Here is an 18,860-nt window from a genome sequence, read left to right as displayed (position 1 = left end):
AGGAAACGGTGGAAGCAATGGAAACAGTGGAAGCGAGGGGAAAGGAGGACGAGGACCAAGGGGGTAGGCAGCAGCAGCAACGGCAGCATGACGCACCACATGTGGGAATAACACCGAACAACAACAACAAAAAGCCAATCCCCGGGATAGGTTTTGTGCTAGTGCCCGCAGCTCATCATCATCGTTAGATCTGAGGATTCACACAGGCACACCACACTCACCTCGCTAGGCTGTCTGTGTACGAAACCACTTTACTTCCCTTCCTTCCTTCCTTTTCTCCCTTTCTCCCCTTCCTTCCTTCCTTCCTTCTTCTTTTCTCTTTCCACTCCTCTGCCCCCTTTCTCTTTTATCTCTTTGTTGCCACCAATTCCTTTTCCTCGCTTGGCTTCTCTCTTTTATCGGTCTCCCTTTTTTCATGCCCTTGCTGATCACCCACACCCACACGGATAACTCATACATGCACTCGTACACTCATACACGTACACAAATAGACGTTTAGTTCTCTCACCTTGATTTACATTCCCTATCCGAATGTCCTCTCTTCACGTCCATCTCAGACTACATTCGGATAATCGCACCCCCTCACCATCATCTGCACCATACCTCACAGTACACTATCAGCACATACCATAGCATACCTGTACCATATCAGCAAATCTCACACGCACCTCCCTCCCTCATTCTCCTTAGTTTAATTATTTGCATATTTGCACTTTTTACGCTTCCCATGCTTCACCGTAGGGACCAACCTTCCTACCTTGGCTGCTTTATCGAACACCCCTACAATCCAGATCTCACGGGCGAGCCTCCACTGATCATCACCCGTGCAGAGGCATGCTTCTCTCACTGCAGCATTGGCACCTGGTCCTATGCAGCCATCCGCAATCGGACCATCTGCACCTGTGGTGACGCCTAGTAAGCACTTTCTTTACTAACCCGAACCCCGCTTGCCGCTATCTATTTTCTTCTGTCACAAACCAACACAGATATACATCTTAGCGCGTTTCTTACCAGCTACCAGCTGGCACGCATAATAATTCTTTGGAACAATGCTTCATCCTTTATCCGAACATAACATTTTTACATCTTTTCAAGCCTCTTTGTTGTCAAGCGGCTAATCGATCCAACCTTTGTTCTTCTCTCCTAGTAATAACTACGGTGCCGCGCCCGCCTCTGCATGCTCAACGCCCTGCTCCGAGAAACAAAGCACCTTTGACGACTGTGGTGGACCAGAGGCGAACAGCATTTATGGTGTGCAACTCACCATCCCTAAGGTCCCCTTCCCCACGCCCTCAATCAACTCCGGTATATACCCGACACCACCAACCCATCCTGATGGGAATCGCTCTCCAAATGATTACGAAGGCGTTGATGATCAGGGTTCTAAGAGTTCGCGGGCAGCACTAATTTCAAGCGCAGTGATAGCAGTAGCCGTACTAGCGCTCGGGCTTATGTCGCTGATGGTGTACCGCAAACGGAAGAACAGGACTTCACTGTCATTGCTGGGACATAACGGAAAGGACGACAGATGTATGGATGACAAGGCGCGAGCGACGACGGGACATAGTTGGTTTATGATGGGAGGTAGTAACAGGAGGAACGATTGTGACGACGAAGCTGACCAACCGTACGGCAGCAGCTATCGAGCAGGACAGTATCATTCGAAGAGAGCCCCTGGTGCTCCAGGAGATATGGAGGCACAGCTGTTCGAAGGGTTTGAGTCGTCGGTTATTATGGAGGATCATCAAGGGGGTACCAAAGACGGAAGTAGCAATCGGCACCAGGACGGACGACAATCTATCGAGACTACTAGCAGTGCAGGAAGTAGGATATTTTCGCATACCACACATCATTCAGTGCCTCAGCAATCGTCATCTGAATCTGCACCGGTCTCTGCAATGACAGCACCGGACGACTCTCAGAAGCCATTATCGACATTCACCTCGAAGATAGGGTCAAAATTGGGCCATTTGCGAGTGAAGACGCTTCATCTTCAGCCGCCCCATCCCACATCCACATCTTCAGCCACATCCCAGGGAGGCCTGCCTGTTATGCCGATCTCGCCAGTTTCGCCCATCTCGCCTATCTCCCCTGCGTCTGCATCCTCGACAACATCCACAATGTCAATGGGCGGATCTAGTTCTTCGCAGGCCCCAGGAGCAGGGCTCGATCAGTATGACACAATGTTGCGCATCATGGACAATAGTGGCAACAAGACTAGTAGAGATCCTGCAAGCGCCACGCCCTCCTTCTCACTCGCTTCGGCACCCATCCCTGGTCCAGCCTCGAATCGTCAGGGTTGCTCGTCCACAACACCATCAAATGTGGTTTCAGCAATGCCCTCACTTGAGCGGTTTCAGTCCGCGACATCCTCGTTGCCACCACGATTTTCTCAGGACTACCAGGACAGGGATCTGTATGAACCACTCCCATCGCCCATTTCCCCATCGGTTCAGTACGGATCTTTACCACCGTTGCCGCACGTAACATCTTCAATACCCTCGTCACCGCCTAGTCCATCGCCTATCTCGCCAAAAAAGACATATCAGAACCCGAGGCACCAGAAGCAGCACCGATCGGATTTAATCAAGGATTTGATCCTACAGGGGGACTCTGTCCTTGAAGATAAGGAGATGGCTCTCATGGCACAGTACCAACCACATCATTGTCGCCAGCAACAGCAACAACAACAACAACAGCAGCACCATGCAGCTGTCGCCTCAGCTGCGGTGAATAGTACTGGGATGCATTCTAGCAATCGACTACAGCATCGACGCAGCAGCAGTACAGCAACCATCAAGTCCACACCACAGGCTGGACATGCCACAGACCCTTCAAAATTGTCAGGCAAGCTTCCGCCACCAATACCACAGCCATCGTCAATGTCTACTTCTGGACCTGCATTAGGATCCGGATCAGCTGCAGGGACGAGTGATTCGGCATTTACAGCGACGACGATACCCAAGAAGATACCTGCTATTGATACCAAATATCTAGCGCCACCACCCCGCATCCTGATCCATAAAGCCATGTAATATAATCAGCTTCCCCCCTCTTTTTTTTTTTTTTTTTTTTTTTTTTTTATTGTTCATGTTGATGAACAGGAGAATTGGTTGACATTAAACTAAGTAGCCCCACTGTTTCTCACGTTTGCGGATGAAATTGGCGAGATGTAAGACGCCCGCAAAGGTCTCTTGACCTGATGGCAGGATCTCTTCCTCGGGCAGCAGGAATCCGTGGCGACCTGTGTCACGGAGCTCGACAGCATAAGAGTACTTGACATCACCCTCGGCATACGTCCTATACAGCCAAAAGACACCGTTAGTTCTACCACACCTCTTCGTTTTAAAAGTAAGAAACTGTCAAAACGAAAGAGCTTCTTACCAGTCCAAGGATCCACCACTGGCCTGATAGATGATATTACAGACGCTTCCGACTGCGAATTTGGTACCGTAAACATCTCTGAGGGCCTTGGCAGCACCCAAGCCGGCCTCCATGATGTCTTCATCGTCCCTGGGAGTCTTTGAGCAGTCGGCTCCGAAGGGCATCATCCAGAGCTGAGAGTACGAGTGGAAATCGATGTAGGCGACAACATTTTCCTGCTTAGTGATGTAATCGGCCATCATCTTGGGTTCCTTGGCTGCAAAAGGTGCGGGTCCATGGTATGCCTCGCTGCAGGGGTTGCCGGAGCTGCCGCCCGTGTTCCACATGTAGCCCCAGTTACGGTTAGGGTCCTGGAATAAAAAAACAATAGCAAACAAAGAAATCGTCAAATTCTGCGATCAATAGAGTATGATAATTTTGATAATTCACACTTTTGTTCGATGCTTACGATGCCTGGGCAGAAGGGGATTGAGGTGGGCTGACGGTTCTTGCGCCACATACGGTTGTGCTCCCAGGTGTAGGCATATCCATCAGCATTGAGAACGGGGATGATGACAAATTCGAATTGATCTAAAAGAAGAGTAATCTTCTTGTTGGTTTTGTATCCGAGAATCAGTTCCTTGGCAATGTACGAGACAGTGGCGGGTCCAATCCATTCTATTGTAGAGGTATCCGTGTTTGTTGGCAGTTGTTGTTGGCGTAATAATTCGTTTTGGCACCATCGTTACCAAATAGAGTGAAGAAACAAAAAAAAAAAAAATCGTTAGAGATTCATTAGACACATCTAGAGATTGGATTATGCATGCATAAAATCGACAAATGCTTTACCTCTAGCATGCTGCCCGCCATGAAAGACAATGGCCTTGGGATGCTTCTTGGGCTTCGATGGCTTCTTCTTGAGCGACGGATGACTTTTGGACTTTTTAGAAAATCCAAACAACCGAGACCACCACGAAAGAAACTCGTCGCGCACCTCCTTCACTAAATCCTCCACCAAGTCCTCCAAGTCCTTATCATCATCATCATCATCATCACCATCATCGTCATCGTTTTCCTCATTCTCTTCACCATCTTGAGCCTTTGACTTGCCCTTGTATCCATGAATGGTCATTCCAAAGACCTCGCGTCCCTCATAGGTATGTCCAATCGACGTACGTTTGACCAGGTCTGGGAACTGATTGACCATGGCCTCCGTAAAGTTGTTGAGGGTGGCCAGGTCATGGTATTTGAGCCAGAACGAGTCGTCCGTAAAGTTCCATTGACCCTGCATCTGCAAGGCATTGAAAGCCGGGGCCTGTTCCGGAACCAGGTCCTGCAGGTTTGAGATCATCACTGTCGAGGGGAATGGAATCGCGGCCTTGAAAGCCTCAAGTTCTGAAGGGGGCACTCGCACATCGACCGTGCCAATTCTCAGATTCGACCACAAATCCAGGTTCTTGTCCTGAGAGGATGGATTACAACCGCACAAAGGAAGTGACAGGCGTGAGAAAAGGGATGATGGTTAATTAGACTCTTGCCCACAACGGCCGTTTCACACGCGAGCAGATGAGACGAGAAGGCACAATTTGGAGTAATAACAACAGGAGCAGCGGGGGGTGGGGGTTCGATACCTCGACGGCGGCCTGGAGCTGTTTCAGCTCCTCCATTGAGGACACTTGGACACGGAGGACCTGCTCTTTATCGAAGCGAGCATAGCCAGTATCGCTATGATCGATATAGTCGCCATGGTTGTTGCTGTGACGAGCAGGTGTGAAGGGGTGCTGCTGCTGAGCTTGCGGTTGCGGGTATGCGACACACAGCGCCGACAGGGTGAGTGCCAGTGAGATTTTCAACAGATGCATAGTGTATGTCTATGTCGTTGAGAGAAGAAAAAAGAAGGTGGGTCGGGATGATGAATGGGTGAGATGCAAAGGTAGGGATTGCGGCCAGGGCGCATGAGCAGGGCCTGGGCCCTCTGTAATTGCACATCCGTATAGCGTAAACTTTAATTTAAAGATTGAATTGAACGTCTCTGAACGGGCTATTCTAAAGATGGAAAATACAGTCACATACTCAGTCACACGCCGCACCGCAACCGTACTTCACGCTTACATAATGCGTCTCCATGGACACGTCTCTCACGTTGCATTCTACATATCTCAACACCATGACTACAAATCCGCGCCAAAAAAGACATTACGAGTCGCTCTCGACCCAGGCAACGACGACAAGCAAAAAACAAAAAACAAATCTTGTATTCCTTTCTGCCAAGGATGACAAAAAATACACCAAGCGTGAACTTGAGGCTATCGAGCGCGGCCGTCGACGGAGCTACAACGACCTTTTGGATTGTGCCAGGCGCAAAGATATGTCTGTACTCATGATGTTTCCTGACGCCGATGGGTTCGAGATCCCAACGGCCAGGGTCTCTTACACCCTGGAGCAGCAAGTCGAATTGCTGGACATATATCATTATCTCTATGATCGGAAGGAAGACCTCAGGATCAAGCTTTCCCACAGCTCTTTTGGGCCCAAGATAGGAGTCTATCTTCCGAAACATAGCCTTGAAGGCATGCTCAAGCGAGAAGACAAAATACGTGCTGCAGCCAAGACGTACCCCACGGGCGCTCATTACATCGTCGACCGCAAGAATCGCAAGAGCGCAATGATTGAGGACGTCCTCTACCGGTGGTTGCAAGACCAGCGGAAGCAGAACGTCCCTGTCAGCGACAAGATGGTCAAGAAAGCATGTACTATCCTAGTCGATCTTCAGGATAATTCGGGCGATACCGTGTCCGAGGCACCGCCGTCATTTTCGGTTGCGTGGTTTGATGACATGGCAGACAAGACGATGTCCAAAGCGTCACCGTCATTTTCAGCCTCGTCGTCTAATGCCATCAAGAGACGCTATCGAATAACATATTGCCAGCTTCATAGAGAAGTAGAATCGGTCGACCCGGAGGTGATTGAACCGGAGCTTGCCCACATCCGTCAGCTTTGCGCCTAATACACTCCGGACAACATATTCAACTGCGACGAGACCGGCTTTTACTTGGAGGAGCTGGACGACAAGTCTTACACAACCCCAGGGTCAAAGTCGAGCGCCAAGGCCAACAGGAGCTGCAGGATCTCCATCCTGTTTTGCATTAATGCTTCTGGTTCCTCTCTCGCCATGGCAGACACCAAGAATTCGTTGAAGCCGTTGGTCATCGGTAATGCGTTGAGTGTATGATTACGTTGCAATTGTCTCAATTTTTGACCTTCACGACTCTGTAATGGCCTTTACTTCTTTAGGCACAAGCATTCCAAAGGATCTTGAAAAAGATTCAGCGGATAGGATGCTCACGAAAGAAACAGGGTCAGGATGGATGAACAACGACCTATTCGTAGAATGACTACAAATGTTTGATGATGATCTCTCGCAGCCGACCCTTCTTCTCCTTGACTCCGCAGGTGCGCACAACAACGTCGACATGCACGATTCAGGAACCAACACGCTTTGGAACATCTTCGCATACAGCGGCTCCCGAAAAACACCACATCAGTAACGCAGCCTCTCGACGCGGGCGTGATCAGTGTTTTCAAACGAGCTTTCCAAGAGATGCTCAGCTATGAAGCCTGTCTTGTTCGTAGCTCTGATAAAAAGAAATGTGTCTCTAACGAACTCGCTTGGACATTGATCCCCTATGCATGGAGTCAAGTGAAGCCTCTAACGCTGCGAAACTGCTTCGCCAAAACGCCAGTCCTTCCGACGGAGATGGGCGAGCAGCTCCGACGACGACGGCCAACTCAAGCTGAATAGCAGTAACCACTTCAGTACTCCCGACACAGCCAATATGAAGAGCAGGAGAGGGCATATTTCGAGCATCTGATCGCCGAGACTACTATGGAGGACAATTGGAATTTCCGAGTAGTAGGGAATAAGGATGAGCAAGAGCTGGCTGAGGAAGCGCTACAACAGGTGGATGTAAAGAAAGAAGAAGAAGGTGACCAGTCCAAAGACGACGTTAGCCGTGGAGGGTCTGCAAGCTCATCCGCAGACGTGCAACCATTCAAACACTGAAGTATCTGGCAGGAGACTAGGATGTACTCAGTGTTGAGGGCCTCAAACAAGTCAGACAGAGAGCGGAGCGGAGCTTGAAGAGGAAGCGGGAAATTCGAAGGACAGTGTTCGTGCTTGTGCCTTTAAGAATGAGGACATGGACACGGATGTTTCTTGGTCTGCGGCGCAACATGGACTGAATATGTGGCTGTATTTTTTTCGTCTTTAGTTCAGAGATGTTCAATTCAATTTTCAAATTACATTTTTAGGCCGCGTTTTCCATAAGAATGCGGCCAAAAAACCATTTTCGACTGTAACTCTGCATAGTCGGCGGAAAACCACTCCTGAAAGTTTCACGCGCCGTTACACAGCAGCATTCGCACCACGTTTGTGATGGTGCGTGATGGAGACGGAGAGGCTGCCGTCTCAAGAGTACATGTGGAGCACAAAAACACAGCATCAACCACCCAAACCTCGATTACATAAAGGAATAGGGCCAGTAATCGCAAAAATAAGCAAGGCATCGTGAATATCCCAGGACCATGGGCGTCGTGGATCTTTTTTTTTTTTTTATTTTTTATACTGGGTTTCCATCTTTTATTTTCTATGATACATGTCATACTGGTCTCCGCGCTTTCCGCTTTTTTTTTTTTTTTTTTTTTTTTTTCTTCATAAGATTCATAATAGTACAGTGGACGACGATAAAGTGGTCATTAAAAAAAAAAAAAAGGTAATAATGTCGCCGCTACATGTTCTGTTCAATCGATGCGGTGTTCGAAAAAGTCATCCATGAGCTCTACAAGATCCTTCACCCGACTAAGCGCATCCTTCGTAAATCGGTTCGACACTACCCACTGGCCCAAGGAACAAACCCCAGGAGAGAACCATGACAGCACGAGCCTGGACGACGCTGAAGATGGCGATAAGGGGGATACCGAAGAAGACGACGACAAATTCGTCTGGCGTTGCTGTTGCTGCTGCTGTTGCTGCTGATCACTAAAAGTCGAAGTGCGCCTCGTTCTCAAAAGATACGCCTCAGCCGGATGCGTGTTTCCCTGGAGACCATTGTACGTATAACTAGTAGGCGCATACCTCGGCGTGAACGAATCCTGGACATCGAATTCATACTCCATGGCCATCCCGCTCACTCCATGACCATTGGTGTTGTAATAGCTTCCTTGATCGCCGCCGTTGCTGTTCGCGTTGTTGTTGCTGCTGCTGTGGGTATCACCACCTCCAGAACCATCATGCAAATTATCTCCCTGTTGATAAGACACTCGCTCCACATGAGCCTGCTGCCGCTGTTGATATTGCTGGAATATCGGCGTCAGTACCCATACGGCCATATAAAAACAGATGATGATGCCGATGAAGCACAAGAGCTTCGACCACAGGGTTTCTGCAGTATCCGAGATCACAGACAAGAAGTGGCTCGCAACCGCAAAGAGGAGCGCATAGAGCAGAGACCACATGGGCGCATTAACTTTAGTCAGTTTTGCTGGTGTCACTTGTTGTTGCTGCGATGGTTGCGATTGCTGCTCCGGTCGCGTTGATGCCGCAGTGACTGTAGTTATAGCTGGACTTGCGGTCGATACAGCGGATGGCACTGTCGATAGGGATGGAGTCAATAGGGCCGACGACGACGACGACAGGGGCGTGGACGGATATAACGAGCTTGTTGGCGAAGATAGCGGAGTCGAAGATGAGATAGACGACCGTCGGATATCGTACATGGACTGCCGCCTGCGCTGCTGGTGCTGAACCAGGTTCGACAGATTGTGCTGCAGATGAATGCTGTTGGTGCGGTGTCGATTCCTGACATTGCCATTGGCATGGTTACTCGGGTTATTAAACGTTGCTGCTGTTGCTGTTGGTGCTCTGGGCGAGGCTGCACTGCTGACTGTTGTTGATGTCGATACTGCCGCGGCCTGTGGTCGCGGTGGGTTGATATTCTCGGCGTCGGAGCCCATGAAGGGCTGATCCTTGTGCAGAAAGCGGCATAGCGGACAGATCATCTCCTTGTTCCCCATACTGAACGCCACTCTGGAATAGTAATAATAATAATAAAAAAGTATGATATTAGTACCCATTGCATTATTATATTGGCATCCGCTTTCCCCCTCTGTTTCTTAGCAGCTCTGTCATTTGTTGACAAATACTGTGGTTGCTTCTTTCCTCATCCATCATTTCAATTTCATCTAGGGATCTTGTGTCCGACGTGTACTGTGTTGATGATGCTGAGCATAGCCAAGTTGTTGTTGGTGTGGTGTGTCTTGTGCGTGCTTTTGCTTTTTTCGGTTCTCCTGTTATTCAATACATTCAACCAAGAAGCACTTGTTTGTTTGTTGTAGTATTGAAATACCAATGAGTCGGATGTGGTTTTTTTCAATATATCTTTTCCTTTCTCATTTCGCTCATGTAGATCTGCGTGCCTTAGCCGTTGTTGTTGTCGTTTAAATATTCCTCGGTGCTGTTTGTTAATGTTTGCAAGTAGATAATCTCTCTCCTCACCATCGTCACCCAGCCTCTCTCGCACTCGGTCCGACTTTATCAACTAGTCATGATCGCGTTCTATTTTGTCCCTCATTTTCCATTTGATCTTCTTTTTTTTCCTTGCTGCTCTCGTTCGCATGGGACTGAGCCAACCATGGGACATACCAAAAAAAAAAAAACAAAAACAAGTGAGACTTACGAGATGCACGAGAGATGAAACTCATGTCTACAGGCGAGGATGGCCTTGGCATGATATTTGGGCCGGATGTTATCCAAGCATATTGCACAATCTAGTGTATCAGGCAGTGTCATCGCTGTTGTTGTTGTCGATATTGGTGTAATGGTTGCAGCAGTACTATTCTTGGTCTTGGTTCCTGTTGCTGTTGCTGTTGCTGCTGTGCTGTTGATTCGTAGTAGTCGTGTTGCTGTTGCGAGATATGACGAATCAGTCAGTTGAACGCGATTCATTCTCTTTGCTTTTAGGAAAACCATAAGGAAAGTAGGAAGAGAAAAAAGGGTTAATGCGCTGGCATTTTAAAATACAAAGATCCTCAGACTGATTCTGTGTCCTGCTCTTCTGGCATCCTTCTGGGGCTGTTGGGCGAAAAAAATTCAATAACAAATGGAGCATGATATGAGAAGGAGGAGTAGCATGGGGCAGGCTCTCGGTGCTACGGCTCACTCATAGGATTGATCCACTACTATTCTTCTCTTCTCTCCATTCTCTCAAGTTCTGTCGGACAAGCACAAGAGGAGGAGGAAGGGAGACTGAGCAAGAGGAGGGGGAAGGGAGACTGAGCAAGAGGAGAGGATGGGACAAGGTGCCAGGAAGGTGCATCCAAACACAAATGCACAAATGTATGAAAAAAAGTGACCGGAGAGGAGCACGAGAGTTGCAAAGAGAGCATGGGCCCACAGACGAGTGTGTGCTCTCTCTTTTGTATTTGTCCCGATTTTGACTTACCCCCAAAAAGACACGCGCAGACAGAGAGGGACAATGGGGGTGCAATAATTGGCAGATCAACTTATTGCGACAAAAAGGAAAGAAAAAAGAAGAAAAGTGTACCGAGAGTGAGAGAGGAAAAGAAGAAGAGGGGGGGGGAATCCAAGTGCAGGGGCTGACAGGCAAACTTTTTTTTTGCTCCGAGGGCGGGGACAGGGGGCACAGGTAATATGTGTGATCTGCTTCCAGTGGGAAGAAGGGCGAGTGGAAGAAGGGCGAGTAGAAGGAGCAAGGCTTCCAACTGAGGACAACAAGGCAACAAGGCAGAGAAAGGATAGGCGGGTATGCGGGGAAATAAGGATCGGATCCAAAGGAGGGAAGGGCAATTGGTCAGGAATGAAGTGGGGGAAGTGAGAGCTAAGGAAGGAAAGGCGGAAGGGAGGAGGTATTTGTATCTTTTCTATGCCGTTTGGGCTGACGAGTGTCCTGTGGAGTGCGATGCTGAGTGTTGTTTGTCGGTGTGTGTGGAGAAAGAAGCGGACAGGGACAGGGTGCGACAAACAGGCGGCGCTCTAGTCTTCAAATATTTTATCTTATTGTCTGGACGAGGAAGAACAGGAAAACGAAAAAAAAAAAAAGAAAAAGAAAAAGAAAAAGAAAAGAGATGAGGGATGAAGGATGGGATTGGAATGGCCCTTTTGGCCATGAACTGAACTGGAATCAACCTTTTATGTTCATGGGCGAGTGTGAGCAAGAAGACACCCCTACGGCCAATTATATCCCCTCTATAGACTCCATAGACTATCGCCTCGAGAGGTATTGCCGCCCACCCCTGGACCCGTGCTCATCCTCACCTGCCGCGTGTGTGTAATGTCTCCCCCCCTTTGTCGTCGTTGTCTATCCATCCGGGGGGTGCATCTGTGTACCCATTGCGCCCTTTTTTTTTTGTCCGCTGTTCTTTGCTGTGTGGAGCTCCTTCCATACTACATTTCATACCGGCAAAGGTACACTTCCTCGTGTCTGTTTCCCATCTCTTCATTTCCCATGCGAACCCATAACGCACTCGTATTTCCCGAACAACCAAAAAAGGGTCAGAAAACTCTACGGCTGAGTCGGCAAAGGCGAAGGGAGAAACATGCGTACAATTAGAACAACTCTTGGCCCTGCATCCGACCAACCTTGTGCCATAGTCTATATTCTTTTTGTCTATGGCCCAGTGCTCAATGTCATGCTATGCCATGCTATGCCATGCTATACCATGCGACATCCAATTTAACAAAGTTACTCAATTTCTCCCCAACCTCAACAAGTTGCTTCACAACTCGCGTCCAAGGTATGCCATGCACCGCATTTTGATTAAACACTGATACCTTCCAGAAAACGCTGAAATAACAAACACAAAACAAACAATCACTGGTGGAGGAGAGATACAGAACTGGGACAAAGACAAAATAAAAATAAAAATAAAAAAACAGATGAGATTGGCGAGGCGCGCAACGCACTGAAGTGACGCAGAAAATGTAGACTTCCCACCGTACCGACAATGAGATGGAGAAACTGACTGACCTGGAGCAGTTGGGAAAATAGGAGCAGGAACAGGAGCAGGAACAGGAGCAGGAGTCGATCTCCTAGGCGAGCGAGTAAAAAGATGCTGCTTTGTTTTGTGAGCACCGGCAACCATGTCCACAAACAAAGCAGCGCCCGCCCCATCATTGTCCTTTGTCCGTCTTCGCTTCGTTGTTTAGTTCATACAGCTCACGTTCTATCACATCTTCCCATTTTGCTCCTCCATCATCTCTATCCTTATTCTGATGGCTCGCTATTAACAATTTCTCGCGTTACGAGATCGAGATCGAGCAATAACAATAGCAATAGCAATAGCAATAGCAATAGCAATAGCAATAGCAATAGCAATAGCAATAGCAATAGCAATAGCAATAGCAATAGCAATAGCAATAGCAATAGCAATAGCAATAGCAATAGCAATAGCAATAGCAATAGCAATAGCAATAGCAATAGCAATAGCAATAGCAATAGCATTAGCATTAGCAATAGCAAGAGCAAGAGCAAGAGCAAGGATGTTATTATTGCTGAGAGGACGAGGAGGACGAAAAGGAGTGTCTAATAAATTTCGCGCTCCATCTCTCTCTATCCCAGACCGACCTTGCTCTACACTCATAAGCAGATTGATGTGGAGCAAAATTATTCATGCATAAATAGATTGCCCAAAGTCCTACGCGTCCTGCTTGGCTCGATCGCTTTAGTCTTCTTTATTCCGCAAGTCGATGGCCGCTCACCTCAACTATCGCTGCTATGAACTTACTCCTCGATCATTCTCATGGATTATCGTGAACATTTCTTTATTTGCCATGGCTGTTGAACGTTTAAAGCAATGAGCCTCCTCCTCCTCCCCCCTTCCCTCCCATCTGTCTTCATGTCATCACTGGCGTATACTGTTGACCAATCATACATTCATCTTTATTTTCTCGTTATTTCGTTCATAAAGCCTTTCTCAGGGCACAGTCGAGCCCATCATGGCCATCTGCTTACTCACACATCCTCTACAGATCCACCGGTCGCCACAAGTGCCCACCGGCATCTTATACAACCCTCCATACCCCTCTCCACCTCCAGGCCCCGTCACCTCTGGCAGACCCGTATCTTGCAAACTTGCTCCCGCAAACTGATCCGACAGGTCATCATACCCTCCGCTTCCTCCAGGTCCCGCGGGTAAGCGCGCATGTCCCAGTAGATCGCTCTGTGTCACCACCGACGGTTTGTGTTTTAGACTCTCCATAGACACAGCCTGACACTGCCGCCGCACCAGTCGCACGAGCCACTGCTCCAACATCTTCAGCGTCGGTCCGCGCAACGACCTCAACTCGTTCAAGGACGGCGCAGGTCCGACTTGTTGCTGAATCGCTCCCTGCAATGCTTCATAATAAGACCGCAACGAAGGATACCACCTCTGGCAGTTATCCAGCGGCGTACCCGTCAGTGTCAACGGACGATCCAACGCTGGCGTCTCGTATCCTGGATTATTGGTCCCTGCTACTGCAACCAGATGCAGCAGTAATTTGCCCACATCCTGCACGAACGCTACGGGGTCCTGAATAACGTATCCGCGGTGGTCCGTCACATGTGCATCCTCGCCATATCCACTCAATCCCTCGCATAGCAGCACCAGCCGCAGACTCTTGTTTTGGAACAGATTCGTCGGCCGGAACGGCTGTGCCGGGTCCAGATCCTGGTGCATCGGCGGGACCAACATAAACAACCGTGGGATATGGTCAAATGGCGAATCCAGAATACGCCCAACGCCCTCCAACAACAACATTTGGTGCTGAGAGGAGGACAAACTCGCTCCGTAGGCTGAATCGCCCGACCCACGACTGTTGATCTCATTCCTTTGCTCTCCACTCATCAGATTACAGAGTCGAGTTGCCTTAAGATCCCGCAGGGACAAAATATTGTTGTTCCTGATCATCTGATTCTGCGGTACTGGTCGTGGAGAAATGGGTCTCGTAAAGAGATCCATCTTCAGAAGCTGCGACGCTGACAGCCGCCTCTCGGGATCGTGCGCGAGCATCGCGTCCAGGAGTGGGTGGTACTCTTGGTCGATATTCTTGCTATTATAGTACCGGACCGGCTGAATCGTCCTCGATGCATTATCGTTGCGCATCAGCACATCCCTGGCATGTTCATCTGTCCGGAACAGCGGCTGGTCCGTCAGTAGCTCATAGACGACTAGCCCCAACGACCAGATATCCAATGATCCCTTCGCATATACACCCTGTCCTGTCGAATTGCCCATCAAGATCTCGGGTGCCGCATACGAGAACGTGCATCGGCCCACGATCTCCTCGTCAATCACACGTGCGGCCTCGAAATCCACCAGTTTCCAACCTGCGCCACGCTGACTGTTGATGGACGAGGCCATATATGGATCGCGGACAAAATTCGACGGCTTGATGTTCAAATGACAGACCTTGCGTTGGTGTATCCAGGCCACACACTCAACCAGAGACCGAACAATCGGCAGCGTCACCTCCAGTCCCTCGCCCGAGGCAATGCTGTCTCCAATATATCCCTGTAGGGTCTCAGGGAACCACTGCAGGACAGAGAGGTACCGACATCCATCAAGATCGATTCCGTGGGGGTGCATAAACGTCTCGTACAATCCTACGACGAATGGGCTCACGGTCTGAGAATGCTGCTGCGCCTGCGGGTAGTCCAAGTACTGGCTCTCGAGTTTCTCTTCTGGGTGCGGACAGGTAAGATATCGCATCATCACACAGTCAATCTCCCATTCGCGCTTCGTCTTCAGATATTTGATGATCACCCGGTCATTTCCTTCCTGCTCCATCGTGAACTGACGTTGAAGCTGTCTCTGCGAATCCGGTCTTTGCTGGCGTTGTTGCTGTTGCAACTGACGCTGCTGAGGTGTCAAACCGTCCGACATGAAGGGACTCTTTTCCTTGGTGTAGAATCCCTCCCGGACATACTTTTCCCGAGCCATGCCCAGCGCATACCGCGACAATATCCTGCGGCCAATCGACTGATCCAACAGCGAGTCTTGGATATCCTTGCCGTCCCATGTCACTGCACGAGGTGTGTACTGACAAATGATTGCATCTCTAGCCTTCAGTGGGATTTGGGCCATGGAGGTGAGCGCAGGCGATTTTTGCATCGTATCGAAGGCTTCTATAGTCGAAAACGTGGATGTTCCTGGGTTGTGGTTATGATAGCTGTTGGCCGATTGCTGCTGAGGCATAGATGTCTGTGGCTGTGGCTGTGGCTGTAGATGCGAATGCTGTTGCTGCTGTTGCTGTCGATGTTGCTGATTCTGACCGTATTGTTGCTGCTGAGGGACGGGCGAAGCAAAGTACATGGGCTGTGTAGGACCTTGGTTCATCACAGTCGCCGAAGGCTGCTGAGTCGGTAATTGAGAATAAAACGAGTTGCTGGTTCCGGGGCGCTCAAGCTCTGAACGAGAACCCTGCACGATGTTGTACCCCACATTATTGTGCTGCCCCGGACCGAGAACTGGATGCGGAGGCACTGGCGGTGCAGCTGGAGGCAGCTGATTCACGAGCACACGCTGATGCTCCTGGGTATAGGTGTCGGGCATATATCCAACGGCTGGTCCGAGCGCCGTCACTGGTGGGACGAATCCCTGAGTAGTCGGTCCCGGTTGCTGCTGCTGTTGAGGAGGCGGCAAAGACGAATGTGGCATATTGATTACCATACTACTAGGGTGATTCACGCCTGGTTGACTGAGACCTTCTCCAAGGGATCGCAAATGCTGTATCTGTTGCGGGGTGAACTGGTTCCGGGAGGGCAATGACATATATTTGGAGTTGCCTGCAAAGTCCATCTTTGACCGAGAGGATTGGGGCGACTGGAAGGCAGTCTGAGGCTGGCAAGATCCTGTGGCGGGACCCTGAGGTTGTGGAGACCACTGCTGTTGAGGCGGGGTCGGATGTTGTAGTTGGTTGAGCATCATTTGCGGTTGCGGCTGTGGCTGTATCATGGGAATCTTAGGGGCTGCCCCAGATGGCGGTTGCTGCTGCAGTTGTTGTTGTGGATATTGTGATTGCTGTGGTAAGTATTGTGGTTGCTGTTGATACTGCTGAGGGAGATGGTTCGAACTGACATTGATAGGCCCCGTGTTAGGCCTTTGCTGCCGATTTGACGCCTGTGGTTGCTGCGCCTGACCAAAGCTCTGGAAGGGCTGGTGGCCGTTGGGTATATAAATTGGTTCATTCGAATAGCCGACATGCGACTGCTGCGACTGGGGCCGCGGAAAGAGCTCCTGTGGGTTGGTCGTCATCTGCTTGTTGAGGTCCTCATAATAAAACTGGGCAGAGAGAGCACGGCGCAGGATCGGCGGCGTGGGCTCCAGCCAGTTCGGGTCGAAAGGTGCCGTCAGCCAGTTAAGCTGGTTGATGTTACCCTCGTTGTCCTGAAGAGTGAACGTCTGCTTGGGACTACTGATGCTCCTCTTGTCCCCATCGTTCTCTGCGACAAAGGAGTCGCCGTCAGAAGAGGAAGTGTTCATTTCCCGGACCTCCTCCAAGGATTTTGAGCCCATTCTATACTGGATCGGTTCCTGAATTTTGATCGAGGGCTGTCGTTCCTTCAAATCTGCCATCGACTGTGGTCGGACCAACCGACCGGTGGGTGTGCGTTGAAGGCCGCCTTCGCCATTGCTGCTGGGCTGTCCTGAAAAATAAGAAAGTGTGCCTGAATTGACGGGCGTACCTCCTGCACTTGGGCCGGATACTTGTGCATTGTAGCCGGCAATCTTCATATCTGCCCTCCGTTCCGACTTTGACTTCACGATACGATTCTTATGGTCCAGACGAACTGGTGCATCCTCAAGCTCATCCTCATCCTCCTGTGACCATCGTGCATCCCACAATACCGTAAATCGAAATGTAAGTAAAATAAAAAAGAGAGCTGTTAGTTATGTCATCATGGAAAACGCGAGCAAAAGAATACAGTACTCCTCATTACGCCTATTCTCTTGATGGAGATGCCACTGCAACTTACAGAGGGCTCGCACAACTGCAAGCGGAGGTGGACTTTGCCAGACTCCTTGCCATCATACATCAGTTGGAACCAGCCTAACCGTATTCAAATGGAACAAGCATGGTTGTTCGATTTAATTTGCATGTTAGTCATTGTTGCAGCAAGTCGTCATCCAAGTCTTCTTCCCTCTTCCTTCTCCTACCGTCATGAACTCCCGTGTCTGACCAAAACAAAGTCTTCTTAAGATCGATCTCGCAACTGCCAATCAGTCCATCGCTCGAGCCCATCTTGACGCCCGTCTTCTCGTGGATGCAGTAGACCGTGAGTGTGGTGTCCTCTCTGGATGTGGCATCCTGGATACAGTTGTACTTTATCTACTCGTGTGCATTGGCGACAAAAAATGGACAAGTAAGCAATTAGCTGAACTGTTTGAGTTTCCGTGCAGTATGTCAGTGCTCATCCCAAAAATCCTGCATGCAATGTCATAACACATACCGTTTGGTTCCACTCGGGTTTGACGCCGCCCTTGACAGCGACAATCGTGAACTTTCGTCGTCCCTGGAGATAGAAGGCCAAATACGGATCTATCGATTGTAGTTCAAAAGTCCAGGTCTATTAACAGACGCAATAAAGTTGAAGGGAAGCTTTGTTGTGTCCGCGGTGAAATGAGCATACCAAAAAATGCTCATTCCAGAAGACCAAGCATACTCCATGCCCTACTCCAGAATTCTTATTTTTTTTTTTTATTTTAGCGCGGGAAAACCTCGAGCAAATGCCGTACCTTGTGCCCCAAACCGTTTCCGCTTCGCAAGGTCCTTGGCGGCAACGGCTGTGATAGAGAGTCCTCGGGGGAATGATTGCACCATTTCCGGATTTAGGGAAGAAGAAGGAGGCGGTGCTGCAATTGGATGTGTTGCTTGGATGTTGTCGGAAAAGAAGAATCGAAGAAAGTTAAGATGGTCAACAGCCGCAAGGGGGAAGAAGGGAGAACTGGTTTGTTTAGCGGTGTTCTTTGTGGAGTGTAAAAAGAGTCGAAAAGGAATGTGGGGAGTGGAAAAAAGGCTGGGAGGGTAGGAACTGGAAAAGCAAGAGTCGAGTTTAAAGGACAGGCAAGAAAAAAAAAAAAAAAAAAAAAAAGAGGTGGCAGTGTGGATGAGAGAGTTTGTGCTCAAGAGCCAGAAGAAGCGAAAGGGCGGTTGTGTAGTAGGCTGTGTTTTGTTGTTATCCAGAGAGATTGCTGTACACCCGCCACTGTGTCGTGTTGTATTGCACTGGATGTGACAAACCAGCCGCTGGTTGAGTAGATCGTCGGTCGATGCTGCCTTAAAGATGATATGGTTGCGCCAATGGTGGTGTCAGTATGAATACACGTCTTTGTGTGCTAGCGGGCGATGGTGCCTGGGATTAGAAAGGAGGACGGGTGCGAGTTTGTGTAGGATATCGGTAGTATGAATGATGTGATGGCGTCAGTGGTTTCTATGATGC

The 18,860-nt window shown here is 49.3% G+C and overlaps 4 protein-coding genes across 4 annotated transcripts; 1 reads left to right on the top strand and 3 right to left on the bottom strand.

The window, feature by feature from the left end:
• Nucleotides 1-727: 727 nt before the first annotated feature.
• BC939DRAFT_477947 (uncharacterized protein) lies at nucleotides 728-2,935 on the top strand (the record flags this gene model as incomplete). The annotated part of the gene is made up of 4 exons (XM_051558719.1): nucleotides 728-915; nucleotides 1,148-2,483; nucleotides 2,607-2,729; nucleotides 2,756-2,935. 4 exons carry the CDS (start codon nucleotides 728-730, stop codon nucleotides 2,933-2,935), a joined length of 1,827 nt encoding a protein of 608 aa, XP_051411372.1.
• Nucleotides 2,936-3,074: 139 nt separating this feature from the next.
• On the bottom strand, nucleotides 3,075-5,302 carry BC939DRAFT_454313 (uncharacterized protein). Its single transcript, XM_051556049.1, has 5 exons — nucleotides 4,995-5,302; nucleotides 4,213-4,825; nucleotides 3,833-4,041; nucleotides 3,385-3,734; nucleotides 3,075-3,300 (listed from the first exon to the last, which is right to left on the bottom strand). The coding sequence occupies exons 1-5, from the start codon at nucleotides 5,223-5,225 to the stop codon at nucleotides 3,120-3,122; spliced, it is 1,584 nt and encodes a 527-aa protein (XP_051411371.1). The 5' UTR covers nucleotides 5,226-5,302; the 3' UTR covers nucleotides 3,075-3,119.
• Nucleotides 5,303-8,064: 2,762 nt separating this feature from the next.
• On the bottom strand, nucleotides 8,065-10,791 carry BC939DRAFT_454306 (uncharacterized protein). The gene is made up of 2 exons (XM_051556048.1): nucleotides 10,098-10,791; nucleotides 8,065-9,448 (listed from the first exon to the last, which is right to left on the bottom strand). Exons 1-2 carry the CDS (start codon nucleotides 10,388-10,390, stop codon nucleotides 8,164-8,166), a joined length of 1,578 nt encoding a protein of 525 aa, XP_051411370.1. The 5' UTR covers nucleotides 10,391-10,791; the 3' UTR covers nucleotides 8,065-8,163.
• Nucleotides 10,792-13,260: 2,469 nt separating this feature from the next.
• Nucleotides 13,261-18,511, bottom strand: BC939DRAFT_454303 (uncharacterized protein). Its single transcript, XM_051556047.1, has 5 exons — nucleotides 18,157-18,511; nucleotides 17,871-17,959; nucleotides 17,578-17,749; nucleotides 17,397-17,470; nucleotides 13,261-17,241 (listed from the first exon to the last, which is right to left on the bottom strand). Exons 1-5 carry the CDS (start codon nucleotides 18,239-18,241, stop codon nucleotides 13,354-13,356), a joined length of 4,308 nt encoding a protein of 1,435 aa, XP_051411369.1. The 5' UTR covers nucleotides 18,242-18,511; the 3' UTR covers nucleotides 13,261-13,353.
• Nucleotides 18,512-18,860: the final 349 nt, after the last annotated feature.

This window comes from Gamsiella multidivaricata, assembly GCF_025024155.1.
Source record: "Gamsiella multidivaricata strain RSA 2152 chromosome Unknown BC939scaffold_40, whole genome shotgun sequence".
Classification (NCBI taxonomy): domain Eukaryota; kingdom Fungi; phylum Mortierellomycota; class Mortierellomycetes; order Mortierellales; family Mortierellaceae; genus Gamsiella; species Gamsiella multidivaricata.
Note: the sequence above shows the minus strand (reverse complement) of the source record. Positions and strands in the feature narration are given on the sequence as shown.

Bases quoted from the DNA above. Each gene is read 5' to 3' on its own strand.
- BC939DRAFT_454313 (XM_051556049.1), bottom strand. From the start codon at position 5,225: ATGCATCTGTTGAAAATCTCACTGGCACTCACCCTGTCGGCGCTGTGT. The intron at 4,042-4,212 runs GTAAAGCATTTG...CCTCTACAATAG, and splicing joins TGGCGGGCAGCATGCTAGAG to AATGGATTGGACCCGCCACT. The intron at 3,735-3,832 runs GTAAGCATCGAA...TTTTTATTCCAG, and splicing joins TCCCCTTCTGCCCAGGCATC to GACCCTAACCGTAACTGGGG.
- BC939DRAFT_454306 (XM_051556048.1), bottom strand. From the start codon at position 10,390: ATGGTTTTCCTAAAAGCAAAGAGAATGAATCGCGTTCAACTGACTGAT. The intron at 9,449-10,097 runs GTAAGTCTCACT...TTACTATTCCAG, and splicing joins TTTCATCTCTCGTGCATCTC to AGTGGCGTTCAGTATGGGGA.
- BC939DRAFT_454303 (XM_051556047.1), bottom strand. From the start codon at position 18,241: ATGGTGCAATCATTCCCCCGAGGACTCTCTATCACAGCCGTTGCCGCC. The intron at 17,471-17,577 runs GTAGGAGAAGGA...GAATACGGTTAG, and splicing joins AGACACGGGAGTTCATGACG to GCTGGTTCCAACTGATGTAT. The intron at 17,242-17,396 runs GTAAGTTGCAGT...CGATGGTCACAG, and splicing joins TGCAGTTGTGCGAGCCCTCT to GAGGATGAGGATGAGCTTGA.